The sequence below is a fragment of the Somniosus microcephalus genome, chromosome 2, assembly GCF_052327205.1.
Source record: "Somniosus microcephalus isolate GS21.2 chromosome 2, FLI_Smic_1.0, whole genome shotgun sequence".
Taxonomy (NCBI): domain Eukaryota; kingdom Metazoa; phylum Chordata; class Chondrichthyes; order Squaliformes; family Somniosidae; genus Somniosus; species Somniosus microcephalus.
In genome coordinates this window covers 28,832,728-28,858,960 of record NC_140988.1, presented here as the reverse complement: position 1 = coordinate 28,858,960, position 26,233 = coordinate 28,832,728, and the positions used below count along the sequence as shown (strand labels likewise).

The following is a 26,233-nucleotide window of genomic DNA, read 5'->3' as shown; positions in this document are numbered from 1 at the left end:
CCCTACCTCGACAACGTCACCATCTGCGGTCACAACCAGCAGGATCACGACTCGAACCTCGAGAGGTTCCTGAAAACCGCACAAAAACTCAACCTCACTTACAACGAGGACAAGTGCGTTTTCAACACCACGCGCCTCTGCATACTAGGCAGCGTGGTGGAGAATGGGGAAATCGGACCAGACCCCGACCGATTGCGCCCCCTACGGGAGCTGCTCCTGCCCAACACTCCCAAAGCCCTGAAAAGGTGCCTGGGATTATTTTCTTCTTATTCCCAATGGGTCCCCAACTACTCCGACAAAGCCCGCCCCCTCTTGAAAGCATCCTCTTTTCCGCTCTCTGCTGAGGCCCACGCCGCCTTCAAAAGCATTAAGCAGGATATTGAGCGGGCCACGCTACAGGCAGTGGACGAGAACACTCCATTTCAAGTGGAAAGTGATGCGTCTGACTTTGCCTTGGCGGCCACCCTCAACCAGGCGGGGCGGCCCGTAGCTTTCTTCTCGAGGACCCTCCAAGGGCCCGAGATCAGACACTCCTCCGTGGAAAAGGAGGCCCAAGCCATCGTGGAGGCAGTGCGCCACTGGCGGCACTACCTAGCCGGCAGACGCTTCACCCTACTTACCGACCAGCGGTCGGTAGCGTTTATGTTTAATAATAAACAGAAGGGGAAGATTAAAAATGATAAGATTCTCAGGTGGCGGATCGAGCTCTCCACCTTCGAGTATGACATCATTTACCGGCCAGGGGCCCTTAACGAATCCCCCGACGCCCTCTCACGAGGGATGTGTGCCAGCGCCACCGGGGATCGGCTACAGACCCTCCACAACGACCTCTGCCACCCAGGGGTCACGCGGCTGTTCCACTTCATAAAGTCTCGCAACTTACCCTACTCGATTGAGGAAGTTCGGTCTCTGACCAGGAACTGCCGCACTTGCGCTGAGTGCAAGCCTCGGTTCTACCGCCCAGATAGAGCCCACTTAATCAAAGCTACACGGCCCTTTGAGCGGCTCAGCTTAGATTTCAAGGGCCCCCTCCCGTCAGTCGACCGCAATGTTTACTTCCTGAACATTGTGGACGAATACTCCCGTTTCCCATTCGCCTTCCCCTGCCCAGACATGACCAGCGCCACGGTCATTAAATGCCTCAACAGCCTGTTCTGCCTGTTCGGTATGCCAAGCTACATCCACACGGATAGGGGGGCGTCCTTCATGAGTGAAGAGCTACGCCAGTACATGCTGTCCAGGGGGATCGCCACGAGCCGTACCACCAGCTACAACCCCCAGGGTAATGGCCAGGTGGAGCGAGAGAACGGGACAGTATGGAAAGCAGTCACCCTAGCTCTAAGGACCAAGGGCCTCCCTATCTCCCGCTGGCAGGAAGTCCTCCCAGATGTGCTCCATTCGATACGGTCGCTATTGTGTACTGCCACTAATGCCACGGCTCATGAACGAATGTTTGTCTTTCCCCGGAAATCCACCTCGGGCGTATCCATGCCGTCATGGCTCTCCACCCCAGGTCCGGTATTTGTACGAAGGCATGTGAGGGGCCACAAGACGGACCCTCTCGTGGAGTCAGTGCACCTACTCCACGCCAACCCCCAATACGCGTATGTCCGGCACGCCGATGGAAGGGAGGACACTGTGTCCATAAAAGACGTCGCCCCAGCCGGTAACGACAGCAACCACGACAACAACAGCAACAGCGATCACAGCAACTCTTACCCACCCACTACTCTTTCATCACCCCCGGAAGAACATCGACCAACGGTGCCCCCACCAACTACCCCTTCAACAACCCTGGCAGCGCCCCCGGCAGAGACCCAGGAGGCCACCGGGGACACCCAGCCGACACCCGCGGCACCACGTCGGTCACAGAGGACTATCAAACCCCCAAACAGACTAAATCTATAGAAGGGGTGAATGTGATGAAATATGCCGTTCATCAGGCACTGTATTCTCTGTGTTTAGTTTAGTTTCAGTTTCATTTCCCCTCCGGTACTGTATTGTGTGTAGGGCTCCGCCCATACCTGGCCACTACTTAAGCAGGCTGCTCTGTCTCACAGACAGTGCAGCAGATCTTTGGATGGGAGACACTTCTCCACTGTGTATTACTTTCTTAGTTAATAAAAGCCTTGCTTTGCTCCGTTAACGTCGAGTCTCGGATTCATTGAGGCACATCAGGCCTCTAATTGGCTAAGTCACTCAGGCAGGTCTAAGGATAGTGGGAAATGAGGGAAGATAAAGCCACACTGGTGCAGTCGGGACGGCCTCTCAGTAACTCGCTCAAGCGGCCAGTTGTCCTGTGTGAGGTCAGACACAGTCAGCCTATCCAACCCTAGTGAGTGCTTTTCCATTTTCAAGCTTCGACATCCCTCAACTTGATGTGCAGAACAATAAAAGAAAATTATGGGGTGGGAGAAAGCTACTTCTTGATTGAGAGTCTCCAATCCTGGATTTTTTTTTTTTTCAAATATCAAAGGTAATTGCTTCAGCGTGTTAATTGTATAAATTGGTTATGCAGTAAGGATAATAAAATATCATAAATATTAAACCCCTGAATCACTAAGTTTTTCAACTAAATGACCCTATGAGCATCACAGCTATTCCTCAGCGATTAATACAATTGGCTCACTAATCCTAGACATATAGAATATCCGTACCCTTGACTTCACTCAGCTGGTTTCTAGCACCATTCTGTCACTCTGGTTTAATTATCTGACAAGCAGTCGATGATGACCCTTCACAAATACTGGCAGCAAGGATTGTGCTTCTAAATTTGAAGTGATCATCTGAATCGTTTTTAACAGTACATTGATTAGTAGCTGAATCTGCAAAGCCTCTGCTTTAACCTCATCCTAGTGAACAAAGAGGAGCTGTGTTGTCATCCCAGTTCATGCTGTGACAAATTGGTTCCTGCACATCAGGAGAAACCAGATCAAATTTCTGAGCTGGAGTCGTTCCCCCAATGTTAGTAGGCCATGGTGCTTTCAGCTTTTCCATTTGAGATGCTGTCTTTATGCTCATTGGCTCTGCATCCTCCAACACATTGAATTCAAAATCCTTATCCTCATTTACAAATCCCTATAGGGCCTTGCACTACGGTATCAGTGCAACTTTCTCCAGCCCTGCATGCCAATGAGCACTCTGTACCCTGGCTACCTCAATATCCCGTCCCTTGGTCTGACCTTTGATGGTACAGTCTTGTCCCTACTCTATGGCACTCTCTCTCCTTAAACCTCTCCACATTACTTTCTGTCTCCATAGCTTCAACAGCCTTGCAAAAACTTACTGACCAACCCTTCAGTCACTTTTGCTAACTTTTCTCCTCGTTACCTTGATTTACAGGGTACAGTGCCATAGTGGTTCTGTTACTGCACTAGTGATCCAGAGGCCTGGACTGATGATCCAGAGACTTGAGTTCAAACCCCACCATGGCAGCTGGGGAATTTACATTCAGTTAATTAAATGAATCTGGAATAAAAAGTAAAGCTAGTATCCGTAATGGTGACCATGTAACTACCGGATTGTTGTAAAAACCCATCTGGTTCACTAATGTCCTTCAGGGAAGGAAATCTGCCGTCCTTACCCGGTCTGGCCGATATGTGACTCCAGACCCACAGCAATGTAGCAGATGCTCAACTGCCCTCTGAAATGGCAGCTCAACACCACCTTCTCAAGGGCAATTAGGATGGACAATAAATGCTGGCATTGCCAGCGACGCCCACATCCTGTGAATGAATATTAAAAAATTAATGTCTTTTTTTCTGGGACATTTATTATGTTAAATATACTATATGAATGCAAGTTCTGCAAAAGTGGCTATAGTAATCTGGGATGTTATGATTAAGGTTATCCACCAGGTGGTGCTGTAGCCAATGCTGCTACTAAGGTCAGAGGTTTGCTTCCTGTATAGGTCAGCACAAGGTGGAATGCCAGGATGCTGATGCAGGCTGTCTGTAAACGTGTTTCCCAGTTGTTAATAAAGTACTCGTGTTAATTCTACGATATCGCCTCTTTGAGTCCTTGTTCCACTTAATGGATTTATCACAGTGGCAATGTGCATTGAAACTAAATTCAGATAATGTAACTTGTTTCATGCAAACTCTTGAAAAAAGGTGACCTAATAGAGGTCTTTTGATACAGAAAGAATGTTTCCACTTGTGGGGAAGAGAATAACTCATGGCCATCAATATAAGATAGTCACCAAGAAATCAAATAGGGAATTCAGAAGAAACTTCTTTACCCAGAGAGTGGTGAGAATGTGGAACTCGCTACCACAGGGAGTGGTTGAAGCGAATAGTATAGATGCATTTAAGGGGTGGCTAGACAAGCATATGAGGGAGAAGGGAATTGAGGGTTATGCTGACAGAATTGGATGAGGAAAGACGGGAAGAGGCTCGAGTGGAGCATAAACGCCGGCATGGACTGGTTGGGCCGAATGGCCTGTTTCTGTGCTGTATATACGATGTAATCCTACGTAAACCTCAGTATTATTGTAGAACATAATTTGATCTATAATTTGTCTGACTTTGGACTAAAGCCAAACAGACAATTGAATTTAGTATAAAAAATGGCTGCATTCACAATTATTGTCATTCCAGCTTGTGTCTAGATTCATCTTTTATCCTACTTGACCCTGCTAAACCCTTTCCTGTAGAGTGGCTCTTGTTCCTTTTTACAGATTAGCTAATTCCCTGTAAATTGGCCCTTTCAAAATTTCTCATGCTCTTATCCTTCCTCTTTCTAAACTGTAAAGCTTAAGATTCTCTCATTTTAATAGCTCAGCCCCTTTACACTTGGGATCAATATTGCTGCTGTATCATTGCAAATGCAAGAATATTCAAAATGGAATAGAGTGCTCGATTTTCCTTCTATTGCTTATGAATGGATGAAAACTCAACCCATGTATTTTAAGTGTGATCTGAACTGCACAGTACAACAGTTTTTTTTTAAATAGCTTACATTTACTATGTAAAATCTTTTTGGAAAAAATAAGGGAGCAAATAAATACCTCATGTTGCAGGAATCACCAAAATGAAAATACCAAAGGCATAATTTCATACTAAAAAGTATTAAATCCAGAACATAGTTACTTAGAATACAGACTATGTAATTAATTTTATTTTAAAAGGCTATGGAGTAAAAGTTCAGTTGGTTAGCAACTCCTGTTAGCGCCTGCAGAGGGCGGTAATGACGTGCTGATGCAGTCGCCCTGGGCCGGGGCGAGGCAAATCCGCCCCCCCTGCCCAATTGCGCCGCCGGTATGTGGTACCGCCGGGGACTTCAACGCCAGGCAGATCGTGACGTCCGTGAGCGTGCAACTCTCACTGGTGCCTGATCTGCAAAATTCATTGTTGCCACTTACCTTTGCGGCTCGACCAGACAGCAACAGGGAGAGCGGATGCACAGCTGACGGAAGCTGGCTTCAGCGATATTATTTAAAGCCATCAGCATTATTCAGTCGCAGCTATCGGGGCAGGTTAGTTTCAGTGTCGTCTTGTCAGTTTCAGCCAGTGGATCACTTTGTATGAGTAATTTCCAGCTTTTTTTATCAGCAGTCTTCTGGCAAGTGCAAAGTGGCTACATTTATTGCTCAAAGATTCAAATTGCTACACTTGGCAACATTAATGGGGGCTGTACTGGCATGCCACCTCGCCCTCCAGGATCTATGGCAGAGGGAGCGTAGGCAGCAAGAAATACATGAACATGTGCGCAAAGGGATGAGGAGAGACATTAGGGCTCTCGCCAGGAGGCCTTACCCTCCGAGCGTATTCCGACAGCACTTCTCCTACCTTCGATTAAGCAAAGAGCATTTTATTAGATGGCTCTGCATCACCAAGGTGGTGGTCACAGAACTCTGCCACCTCCTCCAAACAGACCTCCAGCCTCACAGCAGGATGACTTAAACCCCCTTTTGCTCACCACATGCCCATCATACCATCCTTGTGTCATGCCATATCAGTGTCCTCCTGGGTGCAAAGGTGGTATGAGAGAGACCACAAACTATTGCAAACTCCTTGAATAAATTTATGCATAAATATATCACACATATCACAATCATTCTAATAACCCTTGTGCCTGCTATAGTTGAATAGCTGTCATTGTGTGCAAGGTGTGAGATGTGGGTATGAGTGTTGGTAGGTAGAGATTGTTGGTAGGTGAGTGCTGGGGGTCTGGTGCTTTGGGCAGTGTATGAAGCTTGTGGTACAGATGGTGGTATCTAGCATTTGTTGAAGCGTTCAATCACCCTGACCACCCGACTGAGGTGGATCTGCCATGAGCCCACTTGCTTCAGTCCTCCAGCTCCTTCTCCTTGTTGTGCTTCTCCTTGCTGAGGCAGCTGCACAGCCAGCAATGCTGAGAATGAGGTGCTGCAGTATCAATGAACCTCCCCTTTAAGTACTGGGGAAAGCCTGTGGCAATGATGAGTTGAGATTAGACTGCACCTGATATGGTCCACCCTTTGAGTGTAACGCCACTGAGCTAGGCCTTTAAGACTTGCTTTAGCGCCCCAATCATTTCTTTGAGCAGAGAGAATGAATTTTGCGTGCAGTCTAAAGCATTAGCGCCTGGCGCTAATTCTCAAACTTTTCTAAATATACCGCCCATTCCTGGACTACAATGAATTTCTAGCCCTCTGAAATTCCACAAAGTTTCTCTTGCTCTCCCACTGCAATGTTGGCTGAAAATGGCTGTTTACATTGTTTGCACAGTGTTTCCACTGATGTTATGATGGGGACTCCTCTGAGAAGGTTTGGAAGGTGGGTTCCACTGGGAGTTAAGACTAAGTGCAGTCCACGGTTTGATCATGGTAGGGGAAGGGAAGAGTGGGAGATGGAGATGAGGGGAGGAAGAGAATTCTGGGGAGGAGGAGGGGTGAGTGGAGTAGGAGGAGAGGGCAACAGAGAAGGCAGGAAATCGGGCATGCCCATGAAGGATTGTGTGTGCAGTGGTGGGGGAGCTGGAGCTACTTACAGCAGGGCAGTCACAGTAACGTTAGGTCACACAAAATGACCCTCACAGGTGCCATACCCAGAGAATGTTGCAGCCACTCAACATTGTTAATGGTGGATATATATATATATCTATATATCCCCTTCCCCCCATCTCCTTTCCTCCACTGCCCTCGACCTGTAGATTTGACTTAGTTTTAACTCCCAGCTTTGAACATCACAAGACATTGACTAGTAATAATATATTAAAAATGGTGAGCGGTTGCAACAGTCCATAGGCATTGCACCTGTAGGTGGTGCTGTGTGAGTCACATTATATGATGCCGCACCCCTAAAATAAATAAACAAACGTAGCACATCAGAGAGCGAGGATAGTCACAAAGCCACATTGTGCTTGGAACACCAACAGTCTCAAATGCATATAAAACCAATTATGTGTTCTCACCTCTCTACCTTCCTTCCCCTCCTAACTAGACTGTGAGGGACTGTATCTTATTTGACTCACATCCAAAAGTACAGAGTATTTCTTACAGTTAAAATGTCTGATTCTGTGGTTCCAACTTCAAACACCTGCTTTCTGCACAGTGATAACCGAGAATAGCTCCGGCAGTCAGGCAGCTAGAAATGGCGTTAGACATGTACAAGGATTACGTGGTGCTTCTGCACATGAAGCTTTGTGGAAAATGGCGGTATACATTTCCTTTCCATGTGGTGCAACCAATATTTTTTAAAGCGATAGATTCATCCGAAGTGAATCCTTTATGGATAGATTTAGAAATACCATAGTTCTCCAGATGGTTTAGTTTGCAATGGCCTGGTCTGATATTGAACCAAACAAATCAGGATAGTCCCAAGCTCGAGTCCTCCTCTGCGCTGAGTTAACTGATCTGAGCTGGGGCAGCAGTCGGGACACTACAGTTGCCCTCAGCACCTTGTGCTCGAATGGGGAAAACTCAGCCAGGGTTTCCAACATTTGATTGCGATCTGGTAACCACGGCTAGAAAGTGCTTGTGAGGGTCTCGGTTGTGACCTCCCCCATGAATGATTAGCCTCCTGATCTTCACGATCAAGGTGCTCTCATTAACAGATGGCCACTTGTGCAAGGTAGTAAAGTGTCGCCAGCATCTGTGGAGCTGCGCCCAGTGAAAAATCAGAGTCCTCAGAAGAGGAGGAATAAGAAGTGGAAAAATTTGGAGGGAAAAAGATGAGTTTAAAAAAAAGGTAGCACCACCAATTTGCAAACATAACAAAATAAATTCAGATTGTTCACTGTGAAACCATTCATTTCATAGAAACCCTTATTTCCATCACGACACCCAGTAGATTAAAAGTCAAAATTGTATGTAACGTGATAAAGGAGATCTTAGGGTCCTGTTTCAAGCCATAGATTATAATTTCAAAGCCTTGCCGATTTTGACATGAAGAATGATGCTATAAATCCTGTTGCAGCAATATAACACCCGATACATGTTCTAATACAAACTTGATGACTTTTACTTCATAAATCTAATAGCTCCTGAGTGACAGTCTAATAGTAATGAGCTATATTTTCTATGCTTATAGTGATGTAGCATTGCCCATAAAAAAGACCACTAGAGACTACTGCCCAGAAAAGGCAACAGTAATTTAAGATTATAGAGAATTCAAACAGATTTCTAGAAGCAAGGCTGATGTACTGCTGCTAACAGTGTAAACTTCAGGGAGCCAAAATCAATACAAATGTTGCAGACTGGCATATGGTACTGCAATAGTCTATATTATAAAATAAAATTGATACATGTGCATAATGCATGATACATAATGAAGAATTGGTACCTATAGAGTTTAAGGTTTGAAATCTATTTTATTTGACATTACATGTCATTAGGTTAACTCCACACAGTGAAATGAACCTCGTTAGGATGTGTGTCAGCAGTACCAATGGTGATATTTATGGAGTACCTTGTTGTTAGGAAGCTAGGGCCCTGATATCTACGGAGGGAGGGTGTGGGGGTGGCCGTAATCGGCTGAAAAAGCTGGTGACTTGGAGGCCCTGCCGATCTCAACAGTACAGCCTCATTTAAATAAAATAATGCAGTCTCCCACCCAACTACCTGCCAGATTGAGAACCCTGCAGTTTGCGGGGTTTAGGGTCGGGGTCGGGAGGGTGTGGGTGGGGGAAGGCTGTGGACGGGGCTGCAATAGTCAGGGGGGTGAGGGCTGTGAATGGGGCTGGGGGAAAGTGGGCCTCTTGCTGCGATTTGTCAGTGATCAGGGGGAGGAAGGGTAACCTGGTACAAGGCAGACCCAAGGCTTCCTTGTCTATCCAATCGTAGACAGAGAATCAGCTGCAACGGCTTCTCTTCCTGCTCCCGCATCGTTACCTCTGGTGTCCCCCTGAGGATCTATCCTTGGCCCCCTCCTATTTCTCATTTACATGCTGCCCCTTGGCGACATCATCCGAAAACACAGCATCAGTTTCCACATGTACGCTGACGACACCCAGCTCTACTCACTATTTCTTCTCTCGATCTCTCCATGGTCTCTAAATTGTCAGACTGCTTGTCCGACATACAGTTCTGGCTGAGCAAAAATTTTCTCCCATTAAATATTGGGAAAACCGGAGCCATTGTTTTCAGTCTCCGCCACAAACTTCGTTCCCTAGCCATTGACTCCATCCCTCTCCCTAACATCTGTCCGAGGCTGAACCATACTGTTCGCAACCTTGGTGTCATATTTGACCCTGAAATGAGCTTCCAACCACCATATCCACAGCATAACAAAGACCGCCTACTTCCACCTCCGTAACATCGCCCGTCTCTGCCCTTGCCTTAGCTCATCCGCTGCTGAAACCCTCATCCATGCCTGTTAACCTCTAGACTTGACTATTCCAACACACTCCTGGCTGGCCTCCCACGTTCTACCCTACGTAAACTTGAGGTCATCCAAACTCTGCTGCCCGTGTCCTAACTCGCACCAAGTCCCGTTTGCCCATCACCCCTGTGCTTGCTGACCTACATTGGCTCCCGGTTAAGCAGCGCCTCGATTTCAAAATTCTCATCCTTGTTTTCAAATCCCTCCATGGCCTCTCCCCTCCCTATCTCTGTAATCTCCTTCACCCCACAACCCCCCCGAGATATCTGCGCTCCTCTAATTCTGCCCTTTTGAGCATCCCTGATTATAATCACTCAACCTTTGGTGGCCGTGCCTTCTGTTGCCTAGGCCCTAAGTGCTGGAATTCCCTGCCTAAACCTCTCCGCCTCGCTACCTCTCCTCCTTTAAGACGCTCCTTAAAACCTACCTCTTTGACCAAGCTTTTGGTCACCTGCCCTAATGTATCCTTATGTGGCTCGGTGTCAAATTTTTTGTCTTAAAATAGTCCTGTGCAGCGCCTTGGGACGTTTTACTACGTTAAAGGCGCTATATAAATACAAGTTGTTGTTACTGTGACATCATCGGACCCGATCTGCCTGTATAAAACAGGACCCCGCTTCCTTCCTGCGGGTGTCCTGTTCGCCTGCTCAAAAGAGCAGGTTAATATGGGGACACTCCGGGAAGGAAGCGAGATCGGTGTGGGGAACTGGCGCCCGTTATTTTAACTGTCCTGCCCCCACAACCGGTTTCCACCTGGTGGGGGCAGTTAAAATCGGGGTCTAAGTCTCTCTGACCAGCAGCATGTTTGTCATTGGGATTTTCTGTAATTAGCATTTTGCAGGTTCCTTGTGCCATGTTTTTCTGGTTTTCCTTCATTTTGTTATTGGAAAGAAGGAATTAGAATTTTTTTTAAGAGGTATTATCCTCCTACAGATTGCTTGTAGCCCATTCTAATACAATAAACTATAACAGCAGCAAAACAGTAGTGTGATTGAGTATGACCAGGTCCACTGGATTAGGGGATGTCAGTCAGAGTGCTGATTTCCCATTCATTTAAGATTACATAGAATTCAAACCAATTTAGGGAAGAAAGATTGATGAACCCCTCGTAAAGTATAAACTTTAGAGAAGGAAAAAAAGCCAGTATTAGCGTTCCCAGTTCTCTCCTTGGTTAGATTCAAACTAAACTGTATTTTCATGTAAGTCTTACTGATGCTGGTTGTTTCCACACTGTACTCTAGATTATTCAGTATATTGTTGCTATCTGGCAGTGAATGCGCTGAAAGTTTTTTTTCCCCCAAAATAATTGTGAAGGTAAGGAGTTTCTGACAGCGATGTATTTCTCGCATTTTTTAATCATTAGGAAGGGCCGCTGTTTGCTTGGTGAAATATTCCGCTGAGCATTTTTTCATTTTCACAGGATCTAATGTGAATGATATGATTTGAGGCTGTGACTGTTCCTGAGGACAAAAGATTATTTCGTTTAAATTAAAAATTAAGACAGCTGCAAAAATTGTGACATCATTTTCAGACATGAACTAAATCTGCATGAAACTGTCCTCACAAAGGATGGCAATGTTTCTCCCAAGTGCTAGACTGGATTTCTTTCAGCTGGCTTGAAATGCAGTATCACAAACCGTGACGAGCACAGGCAGGTAAATGAATTTGTCTAAATTCAGATTTGGAATGTTGTTCTTCAGATATCTGAAACTGACCCTTTGATTCATTTATTACTACTGTATTTTAATGATTCAGGCATCTGTACTTTTGAACCTTGCCAAAACAGCAAGTCCCAGTTGATTCGAATTTAGATCAGTGCAAATCATTTTGAGGTGGTGCAGTTTGGATCAGTCCAGATCACTTTAGAATCAGTTCAGAGGTCGGCCTTGGCTGCGTGTTGGAATTTGTGATTCTTTTGAAAAGGTGACACTGAATATGTTACCTTCTGTTCCTTTTCGATATATTTGCCATCATTTTGCAGAACTAGACTGAACACACTGATGTGTTGAATTTGAAAACAGACAAAATATTTATCAGAAATGTAAGAGAGACTCCGATCATGCCTTCAGTGCTCAATGTTTTTTTGTCACCCTATTGGATTAGCACCATGCTGGGTGAAACAACCCAGGAAGGATATTTGCTAATAAATAGCCTGAAGATAATATCATATCAATGAAACATGATTGCTTGTTGCTTCATAGTGTCCAATAAGAAATAGTTTTGTAAATGACCTAACATGGCTGCATTGTATAATGATACGAATAAAATTACTAACTTGCATCCATTGATCCACTGCTAAATATTCATTTAAAGCATCGTGAAAGAAAAGTTGCCAGTGGGCACATGATTACCACAGAATGCTGTTTTATGACAATGTATCCAGTGGTTTAGCTTATCTGATAGTTGCATTAGATTTAATAAATCCATTAAAAAAAAAATAACCTAATAGTTTAATGAAAATTATATTACAGCCAAAGAGATGAGTGTTGCTTCCTTAAGATTCTGTATAATGCTGTATTTATGTTGCAGGAAAACTTTCAAAATGGTTCTGCAATAGTGGCTGCAGCTCCTGTTGCCATAGAAACTGGCCTGTTAATATTACGGGTGGATTCTTTACATCCATATTGCACTGTAATGAATTGTATGCATCAAGAAGGCAGTTCATACTACCACGAATTAATATGGCATCCCGTTTAATATCTCTGTTTTGTGAATTGGCGATGGTCCTGTCTGTCTCAGGGAACTACTTTTAATATTACTTTCCTTATTTTGCCCTGCAGTGTTTGAGGAGCCAGAGGATCCCAATAACAGATTCTTCTTCTCAGAGATAACCTCTTCAGTGTCTGATGTGAAGTTCAGTCACAGCGGCCGGTACATGATGACACGAGATTACCTCACTGTCAAAGTCTGGGATCTGAACATGGAAACCAAGCCTATAGAAACATATCAGGTACTCTGTGCTCAAGATTCGGAAGTTCAAGGCAGTTGTATTCTTTTACCATAACATCCACTGGATGAACTGCATCTCTGGGAGCTATTTTCCCAGCACTAGGGAGACGGGACTGCCGGGAAAATGGCAGAATCTGGGAGCGGGTACCCAACCCACTTCCATGCCATCATCCCAGGAGGTGGGCACCCGACCCGTGCCGGGTCCCATCTCCTCGAGGCGGGAAGGGGATTTGTGCTAATTAACTGCCTGTTAACAGGTAGTTAACACCATTTTTTTAGCTAATCCCTATTTTGAGCCCTAAAGTGTGGGCTTCCCGATGGCTCCGAACCTTGCCAGGGTCAGCGAGGCAAGGCGGGGGTCGGAGGGGCCAAAATGTCCGGTGTGCAGGTGAGTGATGAGTGCAAGTGTGGAGAGGTAAGTGTGTGAGGTGAGTCTAAAGTGTTTTAATAAGATTACTAACCTTTGCTTCTTCCTCCCAGGTTTCATCCCTTTAGGCTGCGGAGCTGCCTCATCTCCATGGCAGAGATGGCAGAATGGCTGCTGCATTCTCCGATGCAACAGCCATCTGATTTCTGCTCGGGAAAGAGCTTTGGTGAGTCTTGAGTACAAGGACTCACCAAAGAACAGAGATTGCCAGTGTTTGACAGCTTCTCAAAGCTGTCAAACGATGACAATTCATCTGTCAAAAATTTTTGACAAATGAAACATCATATGCTGACATTCTCCATCACCAGCTTTCCCTTAATTGGCGGGCTTAACAAGATCAATGAAGGGAAAATAGCGTGGGTTGACCGGACGTTGTTGGAGGCGGGACTAAAACCCGACAAGCAGCAGTTTCGCCCCCAGCGCGCGCCCCCATTGATAAAATCACCCCCTTTGTGTCTGGTGCGAGTTGTCATTTTGCCAACTGGCCATGTGACGGAAGTTGTGGGTGCAACGTGTTTTTATTTGAGTTCTACAATCATAGAATTATGCAACACAGAAGGAGGCCATTCAGCCCATTGTGCCTGTGCCAGCTGTTTGAAAGAGCTCTCCAATTAGTTCCACTCCCCTGCCCTTTCCCCATAGCCGTGCAAATTTTTCCTCTTCAAGTATTTATCCAATTCCCTTTTGAAAGTTATATTTGAATCTGCTTCCACCACCCTCTCAGGCAGTGCATTCCAGATCATCAGAACTCTCTGCCTTGAAAAATTTTCCCTCATCTCCCCTCTGTTTCTTTTGACAATTACCTTAAATCTGTGTCCTCTGGTTACTGACCTTCCTGCCAGTGGAAACAGTTTCTCCTGATTTACACTATCAAAACCCCCTCATTAAATGAACACCTCTATTAAATCTCCCCTTAACCTTCTCTGCTCTCGAAGGAGAAAAACCCCAGCTTCTCCAGTCTCTCCACATAACTGAAGTCCCTCATCCCTGCTACCATTCTATTAAATCTCCTCTGCATCCTTTCCAAGGCCTTGATATCCATCCTAAAGTGTGGTGCCCAGAATTGAACACAATTTCCACACAAGCCTTGACAAAATATTTTGACAATGTGGTATTTAGCAGAAAGAAGACCCAACAGTGCGAAACATTTCTAAAAGATGGAAAAATTACAGTCTGAACCCCCATTGACATTTTCAAAGAAAACAATATTGCGACTCCTCAACCCCATAAATATTTTTTAAAAAACATCCTACTTTTGAGGAGAAATAAAACTGCTAAAGTGCTGACAGTTTGGGGTCTCTGAGCCGGAAAAGAGCAGCTCCATCCCGGGGTGGATGAGTCCATCAGTTGCAGCAGGCATTTTGCCGAGAGAATGTCAGAATTCTATGCTGATGACTGAATGATCCTGGTGCTTTTCCACGATTTAAAAATTTCACGGCCAGGGTACAAAACCTCAAGAATTTCTGTGAAATGTAACATTGTGTTCCAATATCAGGAGCTAGAAATATGATGAGGAAGAGTTTCCTGTCGCCTGCGTCCACATGCACTGGATCACCCGGGTACTGGGCTGGAGCACAAGCCTGTCAAATAAGCCGTCAGATTTTTCCTATCCCGGGAAAATCGCCCCAAATACTTAAACAGACATTGGTACTCCTGTATGTCAGCATTCCGTGCTGTCACCTCGGGGACCTGCGTGTTAATCCAGCGCAGACTGATGGGTCGAAAGTTTCTTCTCTCTGCTGGTTGGAAGCGTCCTGTGTGAAGTGAGTTTAGGCAATGACCGCCAGGGTTTACAACTGGTGCAGTCAGCAAGCATCCTCGGATAGAATACACAGATGGCTGCCATGAGAAATGGAAGCATTTACAGCAAGCTTCTGAGGTTGGACCCTCGACACCTTGTGGATGCTGAGCAGAGAGAACATTACTCTGCATCTAAGCACGCTATACCTTGATGCTGAGATGGGATACAAAGCAGAGAACCATTCCCTTCTCCAGCACTGACCACTCTCACCTTGGTGAGCGCTAATTTAACATAGACTGGGGAATTTGTAATTAAATTACATGCTAGAATTGGAGTACTGAAGGGGAGAGGCTTCAGTAAGACAAGCGATCTATTCTCATCATTGTTTTATTTCTTATGTTTTTAAGACATTGCAGTTTGAATAAAGTCCAATACTTGAAGTTTTTTGAAAGGATTTAGTTTGATAGGATTCTACTTTGGTTTCAATAATATCTTGCATTGAATTGTTTGCTACTTTGCTTTCAGTCTTTATCATTTTAGTTCTGCATATTCAGCCTTGCTCGTAATAAAACATTGCTGAAAATCAAAGTGTTGAATAAAGTAAGCGCACAGAAGTAAAATCAATTAGAATCAACTTTGCAGCGCTGCGCTGGCTCATCTCTCTGGTTTTCAATGAGCAACAACTGCAGAACCATTTGGAAGAAAATGTTTTGCCTGCCAAAGCTTTTAGGAGGGACAGAGAACAATGTGAGGAAGCTGCCACACTGTCTGCCTTGTGCAAACCATAGCCTCTGCCACAAGGGTCTCCAAATCATCAGGCCTCAATCTATGTGTTACAAATAAGATAAAACAGGATATTGTTGTCAAACTCAATTATACAGTGTTCATCTCACAGTACCCACAAGTCGTGGAAGGCCCCGAGCATACCGGCAGGCACCGCATGGTCACTCTCCAGGGGCAATGTTCCCTTTAAGCTGCATCAGCCGCGCATTGCTCTGGAGGTCCCGCGTAGCCGGCTCCACCGGCTTTTAAACGGAAAAACCACGCATGCGCTGAATTTTGAATGGGCCGCGCAGCCCGGTAAAAAACAAATTAGTGAGCATTGCTCCAGGGTCACTCGGAAGCGGACAAGACCGCGAAAGACAGGCAGGCAGGAAGAACGACCCTCCCTGTGGGTCCCATGCACCCTGGACCTGTAGATAAACCAGGAGATCTTGTTTGAAACCAGTTTTTAAAAAAAAGTATTTCATCTTTTTCTGGAAATTTGGATTTTATTAAGAATTTATGGGTAACAAAAGTTTCATGCAACTTAAATATTAGTTAAAATATAAAATCACACCGTAGCCATCATAATTTCTGCAATTGAAATGAAATGTATTTAATCATTGACAAATACACAGATATACAATTGGGGCCCCCACTCACTGGGAGAAAGAATGCCACCATTTGCATAAGAGATTAGCGTGTAAAGTTAAGGCACATGGGATTGGGGGCAAGGTATTGACTTGGATAGAGAACTGGTTGGCAGACAGAAAGCAAAGAGTTGGAATAAACGGGTCTTTTTCCGAGTGGCAGGCAGTGACTAGTGGGGTACCGCAGGGATCGGTCCTTGGACCCCAGCTATTCACTATATATATTAATGATCTAGACAAGGGAACTAGATGTAATATCTCCAAATTTGCAGACGACACAAAGCTGGGTGGGCGTGTGTGCTGTGAGGAGGATGCCGAGAAACTCAGGATGATTTGGACAGGTTGGGTGATTGGGCAAAAGCATGGCGGATGCAATATAACGTGGATAAATGTGAGGTTATCCACTTTGGTGGCAAAAACAGGAAGGCAGATTATTATCTGAATGGCAATAGATTGGGAGAAGGGAAAGTGCAACGAGACCTGGGTGTCCTTGTGCACCAGTCGCTGAAGGTAAGCATGCAGGTGCAGCAGGCGGTTAAGAAGACAAATGGTATGTTGGCCTTCGTAGCGAGAGGGTTTGAGTATAGGAACAAGGATGTCTTGCTGCAGTTATACAGGGCCTTGGTGAGACCACATCTTGAGTATTGTGTGCAGTTTTGGTCGCCTTATCTGAAGAAGGATGTTCTTGCCATGGAAGGAGTTCAGCGAAGATTCACCAGGCTGATACCTGGGATGGTGGGAATAACGTATGAGGAGAGATTGGGTCGATTGGGCTTGTACTCGCTGGAGTTTAGAAGAATGAGAGGGGATCTCATTGAAACTTATAAAATTCTAGCAGGACTGGACAGACTAGATGCAGGAAGGATGTTCCCGATGGTCGGGGAGTTCAGAACCAGGGGTCACAGTCTAAGGATAAGGGGTAGGCCATTTAGGACAGAAATGAGGAGGAATTTCTTCACCCAGAGAGTGGTGAACCTGTGGCATTCTCTACCACAGAAGGCAGTAGAGGCCAATACATTAAATATATTCAAGAAGGAGTTGGATATATTTCTTAAGGCTAAAGGGATCAAGGGGTATGGGGAGAAAGCAGGGACCGGGTATTGAATTTGGAAGATCAGCCATGATCGCATTGAATGGCAGAGCAGGTTCGAGGGGCCGAATGGCCTACTCCTCCTATCTTCTATGTTTCTATGTAAATGCTGGAAGGCAGATGAGCCTTTTTGTTCTGATGGTAGGCTTTGCAGGGAGTGGGTTGGAATGGATTGGTTCACTGGACCAGCTCAATGCTCCTCATTTCGGTCCTGAAGTGGCTTTGTGTTCATGCGAGTACATGCACAGTGGTGCCTCGGTAGAACTGTCTCTTGCATCATGCTGTGGTAGTTGCGAGCTCTCCTAATAGGCAAAGCACTTAACAAAAGAAAATCTTAGAAACACAATCTTTTTGTCACAGCATGTTTTTTGCATTGCTCCCTAAAGACAAAATTACAGTGAAACTTACAATGGGGAGGGCGGGAAGCTCCAGTGAATAGACATCAGCTGTTTGTTACAAAATTACATCCCAATTATGACGACAAGCTGGGCTCGAACCTGGGGGGGACAAAGTAAGATGCTCTGTTCTGAAATGTGGAGCATTTGTGGTGGGAAATAAGTACATGGAGCATCACTCCAAAACTGTCCAAAGTGCTTTTAGTGCATGCCTGCCATTCTGAAATGTGTACACTCAAACAATTAGGCTTTCTCAGCATGCATTTGGTATAACAGCACTGTTACCTATATTATCATTTTAAAATCATCATTAATTAGTTGGTTAAAAAAATTCTGCTATAATATGCTCCAAGTAATCATTTCCAACAGACTCATTCCGTCAAAAAGCCCTTGGGCCACATTCCTGTTATATTTATATCCTTTAAAAAGAATTAACCAGAGATGCTAGAAGTTATACTTTCCATCAGGAAATGTAACAACGATTGCAGACTTGCTTTAAATTATGATTGTGTAAATTTTTAAGAGTGATGCGTCAAATCATGGCACACGCCCACCACTTCTGACGGGCCACACTTAGATCTGAATTAGTGCTTCGTAGCCGCAGGAGCTGGTTGGTGAATGATCACCATTTTTACCTTGAAGAATTCAGTCTGAACCATGTCAGAATCATTCACCTAAAACTAATTGCTTACTTTATCAGGAGAGCCGGATCCTGATGCTGTCTGTCGTAACTGAACCTGAACTTGCTGCCTTCTGCATTCCTGCCCTTTTTGGTACTGCACTATTGCCTCCTTCCATATCCTTTCACTGTTGCAGCACAGCGCACCCTCAATCAATCAGCCCCAAATAGAAGAGCTGCCAAGTCCCGCTCTTTAGGAATGACAGCCACTCATTTTGGATTTAAAATGACTTATTTTAATGCAGGTCACTCTTACAAAATAAACAGTGAAGGAAGTTCTGTTACTGTTGCTGAATGAATGTCACTGCTAATCTTTCCCTGCTGTTGACCGCTCTGGTAGTGGTGAAAATGAGATGTCATTCCATGGTATGCAGACAGTGTATTGTATCTGGTGTCTGTAAAATGATGTGTATAAACATTCAACTTGACGCACATTCACTGGTACATTCTGCATTCTATCTGACGCACAGTCACTGGTACAGTCTGCATTCTATCTAATGCACATTCACTGGTACAGTCTGCATTCTATCTGATGCAAATTCACTGGTATAGTCTGCTTTCTATCTGATGCACATTCACTGGCGAAGTCTGCATTCTACCTGACACACATTCACTGGCACAGTCTGCATTCTATCTAATGCACAGTCTGTTGTGTCCCCTTGTGCTCTTATTACTATGTAATATGTTATGTTCATTAATAAATAGACATTCTTATTATGAACACATCTAGCTTTTGCTAGTTACTTTATTGAGCACATGTGGACTTGTACAGCATCTTGTAGAGGCTTCCATCTTGACTGCTGCCTTGTGGGTAGCCTCGCCTCATGGGGAATGTGGTCTTAATATAATATATAGCTGGGTAGTGTAGTCTTATACATACAGCTCTACGGCTCCACCTAGTGTCCACTATAGAATGACATGCTATTGATCACTACATCCCCCTTTCTTTGAGGTTTAACAAAATCAATATCAATCAACTGTCAAGAAAACAATAAAGATAATATCAGTAACACTTTTGTTAGTGCTCTATAAACATAAACATTTTCAAAACAGTCAACACATTTTCAAAGCTTTACATTGTACTCAAAGATTAAGTCTGTCAGGCTCTTTTACTTCACGTGTGGATCTTAACACGGGTAAGTCTGATGTGTCTTCGTGAGATTGTTCTGGCGGTGAATGACAAGATGCAGTTGCGGCATTGTCATCAATCTGCTCTTGTATAGATCGAGGTCTCCTTGCGATCTTTGCTTGGAGAGGGTTTCAGTGTTTCCTTCATTCTTCATGCCATAACACTCAATGTAGTCAATGCACTCTCGAAAAACTGCTGGCAGCTGGATCCCATCATACAGCATAGTCCTCTCAGCAGTCTCGGCTAATGGAACACCAAAGATTGGCCTGAGGGAAGAAGGAGTATCCACCAGAACTGCTTCCTGCTCTGGTGCAGGCTTTTTCTTTTTCTCTTTCCACTGCTTAACAACATCTGCTGCGGTTATATCTTTGGACTTTTTCTCCTTGTGTTTTTCCTCTTTGTGCTTTTCTTCCTTTGGCTTCTCTTTGACCTTCAAGTCTTTTTCTTTCTTCTTGGAGAAACTAGGCTTTTTGAAGACTTGGATACCCTTTGGCCTTTTCATCCTTGATGGGCTCTCTGCTTCATCACCTGAGTCATCTGGTCTGCTTATGGCACAGTTTATACGGTAGACTCTCTTGACCAGTTCTAAATCTTCACAAGCTTTGTCACCTAGTATCGAATCAAGTCTTTCAGCCACAACAGAAAACATGAGATGATGCACTTTGTCTTTGACTGTCACTTTAAGTCTGCATACACCTAAGCTATCTATTTTCTGTCCATTATAGTCCTTCAGTAGTACTGACTTTTTCTGTATTTTGGGCTTTTCTTTCATATTGTTAATGTCACTCATACTGATTAAGTTTGCTTTTGCCCCAGTGTCTAGTTTCAAGGTAACTAATGCTCCATTTACCTGCAGTGGGATCATCCATTTGTCCTCTTTTACTGCATTAACTTTATGTTCAGCATTGTCCATTTCTGAGGGCTGCACATTTTCTGTATCCTTTTTGATATTGTCACATGACACCATTCCTACAAAAAATGTCTCACTTAAATCAGTGTCCTCAATTACATTAACTCGTTGCCCTTTCGTTGTTTTTACTTTTGAAAAGCATTGTTTGGCAAAGTGATTCTTTCCATTACACTTTGTGCACATTTTTACAAACACTGGGCATTGTCTTAACTGGTGTTTGTAACCACAGCGTTTACAATTAAAAATTTGTCATCCTCCGATTGCTTTTCATTTCTGTTCTGCCCACGTTTCTTCTCCTTGTAGGACACAGCACCGACAGCAGCATTATCACTCATTACAATCGCATCATTATTGATTTCACTGAAAGTCTTCGCGTGCTTTCGAGCTAGCTCGCTGGCTTGGCATATTTTCACCGCATTTTCCAAATTTAGTTCGGTTTCTCTCAACAGACGTTCCCTGACTTTTTTTTATCATGAATACCAAACACTGGTCACGAATCATGGATGATTTCAGCTCAGAGAAATTACATGTCTGTGCTTTCAGTTTCAGATCAGTTATAAAGCTATCAAAAGTCTCATTTTGTTGCTGTGTCCTTGAACAGAACATGTATCTTTCATAGGTCTCATTCTTTTTGGGAGAGCAATGTGCATCAAATTTTTTTAGCACATCTTCTAATTTTTCTCTGTTCTCCACTGGATTAAATACAAATGTATTAAATACTTCTATCGCCTGTGGGCCTGCAACCGTGAGCAGCAACGCTATCTTCCTTGCGTCTGGCTTTGTACCGAATCCGATGGCTGCAATGTAGAGTTCGAATTGCTGTTTAAAAGTCTGCCAGTTGTAGTCGATTTTTTCTGTGAGATTCAAACGCTCTGGTGGCTTCAAATTCTCCATGTCGCTTTTCACAATTTTCAGCAGATCTTCACCACCCTGGTACCATGTTATGTTCATTAATAAATAGACATTCTTATTATGAACACAGCTAGCTTTTGCTAGTTACTTTATTGAGCACATGTGGACTTGTACAGCATCTTGTAGAGGCTTCCATCTTGACTGCTGCCTTGTGGGTAGCCTAGCCTCATGGGTAATGTAGTCTTAATATAATATATAGCTGGGTAGTGTAGTCTTATACATACAGCTATATACAGCTCTACGGCTCCACCTAGTGTCCACTATAGAATGACATGCTATTGATCACTACATAATACAGACACTTTTAACTCATTTTAGTTTACAGCTTTTACTCAGTGCTTTCATGATGTTGCTGCTGCATGGTGCAGAGTGATACAAGATGTCCGACCTTGCACTGTGCACTGCCTGACACAGTGTGCCACATAGCAGTATAAATGCACGAACCAAAGTAGTTCCATATAACAATGTAACAAGTAGTTCCATTTAACGATGTGATAATATAACGATGTAACATCCCTCTTTCTCAAAACACTAAAACATGAAATTTAATTTAATTTTAAAAATATATCTAAACTATTATTATCAAATACAAAGAATCGTGAGTTTTCTTATTCGCGATATCGCTCAGGTGGTTGGATGTTGTCCCTCCATCTTGTGGATGATTTGGTGGTGACCACTCCTCTCTGCGGTGTTTTGGTGTGTTCCGCTCTTGTTGTTGTTGCTGTCGCACTTGAGTTGGAATGTGCATGCTCGCGGTTGTTTGATTTGTGGCGCTTGTTTCTGGCCTTGTACTGCTTGTAGTAGCTGGTGTTGTCAATGTTGCTGATGTTGTCTGCTGCCTAACCAGTTCAGGTGAAGGTCTGATGTGGAGTCTGTTCTGTCTGTATTGGTTACCAGGTTCGCTCTCTACGAAGTAGGATCTTGGAGTATCAGCTTTTCCAATGACCTTGGCTGGATTCCAGGTTTTCAACACCAGGTCTTGCATATGCACTGATTGCCCATTCAGCAATTCTGGTCGCATCTTTGCATGTTTGTCGTAATATTTGCTCCCTACGACTTGTGCTTCTGCCAGCTTCTGTCTGAAATCCTCCTGGTCCTGGGGAGGATGTATTTTTGCTGGTAGGGTAGTCTTAAACTTCCTCCCATTCAGCAATTTCACAGGTGATTTCATGTCTGCTTTCAGTGGTGTTGATCTGAGTGATAGGAGGGCAAGGTCTTGGTCTTCCCCCATCTCACTACTTTTGATGAGAGTTCTCTTGACAGTCTGGATCTGTCTTTCGATGAACCCGTGTCCCCTTGGGAAATGTGAGGATGAGGTTACTATTTTGAACCCATACTTTTCTGCCAGAGCTCTGAATTCACTCGATGTGAACTGGGTTCCATTGTCACAGATTACCTTTTCTGAGATTCCTTGTTCAGCAAACAAGTTCTTTGCAATTCTGGTGGTAGTTGTGGCTCTCAGATCTTTCATGCTTCTCACAAAAGGAAACTTGGAATAGTAATCTACCACTATAAGATACCATTCTTGATTGCACATGAAGAGATCTGCCCCAACAGTGTGCCATGGTCTTGACGGTATTTCACTAGGTATCATCTCTTTCTGTTGTGCATTTCTGTATTTCTGGCATATACCACATGCAGAAACCATCTGTTCGATATTTTTGTACATGCCTATCCAGTATACAGCTGATCTGACTCTCAGCTTGCATTTCTCCATTCCCATGTGGCCTTCATGTATTAGATGGAGAAGTTCTGTCTGCATCGTCTTTGGCACGATGATCCTCGATCCAGCAAGGAGAATACCGTCTTCTACTGCAATATCGTCTCTAATCATCCAGTATTGACGAATTGTCGCCTGTACCTGCTGGATTCTCTCCGGCCACCCCTGTATCACTTGTGTGAGTAGTTGCAATTCCTCATCTTTGCTAGTCTCATCTCTGATTTGACTGAACTTTGTAGGGGTAACACTCACTCGGTGGTGGATTTTTACTGTTAGACCCTCCACCTCGTGTTTCTCATATGGTGACAATCGAGACAACGCATCTGCTAGCACCATTTCCTTTCCTGGCTTATATTTAAGCGTGAAGTCATAGCTTTGGAGCCTTAGAAGTAATCTTTGCAGTCTTGCAGGTGCTTTGCACAGATTCTTCTTATAGATCTGTTCTAGTGGACGATGGTCACTCTCTATTGTAAACTGCCTTCCATACAGGTAAGTATGGAATTTCTCGTATCCATACACTACTGCTAATAGTTCTCTTTCTATGTTGGCGTATCTCGTCTCGGCTGACGTCAAGACCTTTGATGCAAAAGCTATTGGCTCTCCTTCCTGCACAAGAGCTGCCCCTAGTCCTCTGGTAGAAGCGTCTACTTGCAGAGTGACTGGTTTTTTTCTGTCATAATATGACGGACTTGTTTCTTTGCACAACAGTTCTCTAAGCTGTTTGAAATTCCTTTCGTGTGATTCAGACCCCTGGTATTCGGCGTCTTCTTTCATTAGCTCTCTGAAATTTGTTGTATGTTCCGACATGTTTGGGATGAAAGAACTCATGTATTGGATCAAGCCGAGGTAACTCCTTAGCCCTTTCTTATCTTTGGGTGGTTTCATTTGAGCAATCGCCGCAATCTTCTCAGGATTTGGCTTGACTCCCTCTGGGGTGTAAATCATACCGAAGAATTGGCATTCCTTGACTTTAACTATGCACTTATCGGCATTTAACTTGATGCCAGCCTTCCTGGTACGCTCCATGGCCTCATGTAGGTGCATATCATGGTCTCTTTCATCTTCTCCATAGATCTGAATATCATCAGCTATTCCTATAGCTCCTCCACAGCCTCTCTATGTCTCGTCTACTTTCTGTTGAAAGATATCTTGACTGACCTTTAACCCGAATGGTAACCGCAGGAATTTGTAACGCCCAAATGGTGTGTTGAATGTTGTCTCTGTTGTTGATTCCTCATCCAGCTTCACGTTCCAATATCCATTTCTGGCATCTAGTTTTGAGAAAACCTTGGCTCCTGCCAGTGATGGCGTAATCTCCTCTAGCGTTGGGGTGGGATAGTGGTCCCTCTTTATCGCCTGGTTTAGATCTTTGGGGTCCAAACATATCCTGAGACGCCCATTTGGCTTTTCTCGTACCACAATTGAGTTTACCCAGTCTGTGGGTTCAGTGACCTTTACGATCACTCCCTTTTCTTCCATCTCCTTTAGCTCTCTTTCAAGCTTTGTCTTCAGCTCGATGGGTACTTTTCGTGGAGCATTGATAATGGGCTTTACCTCTGGATCGATGGTGATGTGGTATTGGAAATCTCCAAAGCATCCCACTGTATCATCGAAACATTCCGGATACATGTCTATCAAGTCTTTTTTACTCTTGATTTGTGGGCGATTTTCCAGCAGGGTGTTGCTGTCTATCCTCAGTGACGTTTTCATCAGCTCGTGATTCACGGAGATCAATCTCAACTTCTCACAGCTGTTTAATCCCAGGATCGCTGGCTCCTCAGTGTCGGTGACATAGAACATGCAGTTGATCTTTCTTTTATGTGTCCCTTTGACAAAGGTTATTCCGAGTTGTTTAATCTCACTCCCCCCGTATGCTGTCAGCGTGACATTACTTGCCTTTAAACAACTGTTTTTCGGGTAGCCATCTTCTCTCAAGTTTTCGGGAATGATCTGCTGGTACAGTCTCAATGGGAGAATGTTGCTCTGAGCCCCTGTGTCCAGCTTCAACTTTAAGTTGATGGTTGTGGGCTGACCTTTGATCCACTTTTCGATTTGGATGATGGTGTGCAATTCTCTCCTCGGAGTATTTTCTGCTCTGGCTCGTGAAGCTGTACCTTTATGGCTTCGATGTTTAGTGTATTGTCATGACCATAATCATCATCATCCTGCTCATCCATGGCATGGATATTGTGTTTCTTTCTCTGGTTCTGCTGTCTGCCTTTGTTTTTGATGTATGTTCCTTTTTTCTTCGTTCTTCACCTTTTTTCCCAGTGGTTTAGTTTGCCACATGCATTGCAGCTTGTTCCATATGCTGGACATTTCCTCCTGTCTGTATAATCGTGCGGTCTACCACAGTTTCTGTACATGTTTCTCCCGTTGTCATGTGCATGTCTTTGTGTGTTGTACTTTTCTCTCACTGTATCCACTCTGTTGTCCGTCTCAGAAGCCGTCCGCATGTCAGCTGTTTGAGAAATCAGCATTCTCATTTGTTGCTTCATGGCTTCATGAGCTCTCGCAGTATCTATAGCCTCTGTTATTTCGAGCTTTTCTTTCCCTATCAGGGCTTTTTGTACCTCTGCATGCGCTGACCCCCATATCAGCTGGTCCACAAGCCTTTCCTCCATTTCCTTAAATGCACACTTGCTGGCTTCATTTCTCAGCCTTGTTAAGAAATTGTCAACTGTTTCGCCGAGTTCCTGTCTTAGACTCTGGAATTTGTATCTGTATACGGTGATTGGATTTAGGCTCTAGATGGTTGCTGAATTTCTTAAAGATTGTCTCAGGGTTTTCCTTTTCCTCTTCAGTCAAACTCCAGCTATTATACAAATCTAGAACTTTTTCTCCTGCCCACAACAGAATGTAACTAACCCTTTCCTCGTCGGCAGTACCCTTCAGGAAGCTTTTGAATGTAAGATCACATTTCTGTTTGAACTTGCGGAATGCCTCTACTATATTGTCGGCTTCCCAGTTCATGAGGGGTTGCATTTGCGCAGTCAGTGCCGCGGCAGCCGCCATCTTAGTTGCACGTACGATTCACACTCAATTCCGCAGACACCGGCACTCATG

At 44.3% G+C, this 26,233-nt stretch overlaps 1 protein-coding gene across 4 annotated transcripts in view; it reads left to right on the top strand.

Annotated features, from left to right (window-relative positions):
- Nucleotides 1-26,233, top strand: part of LOC147122633 (serine/threonine-protein phosphatase 2A 55 kDa regulatory subunit B gamma isoform) — a 493,182-nt gene that overhangs the window by 426,138 nt on the left and 40,811 nt on the right. For all 4 annotated transcript variants that reach the window (XR_015081021.1, XM_086008136.1, XM_086008120.1 and 1 more), the window contains one exon: nt 12,584-12,753. Coding sequence is in view for 3 of the 4 variants with exons in the window: in XM_086008136.1 (XP_085864262.1) it covers nt 12,584-12,753 (170 nt within the window). In the remaining variant the exon portion in view is untranslated. The remainder of the gene's footprint in view (nt 1-12,583; nt 12,754-26,233) is intronic.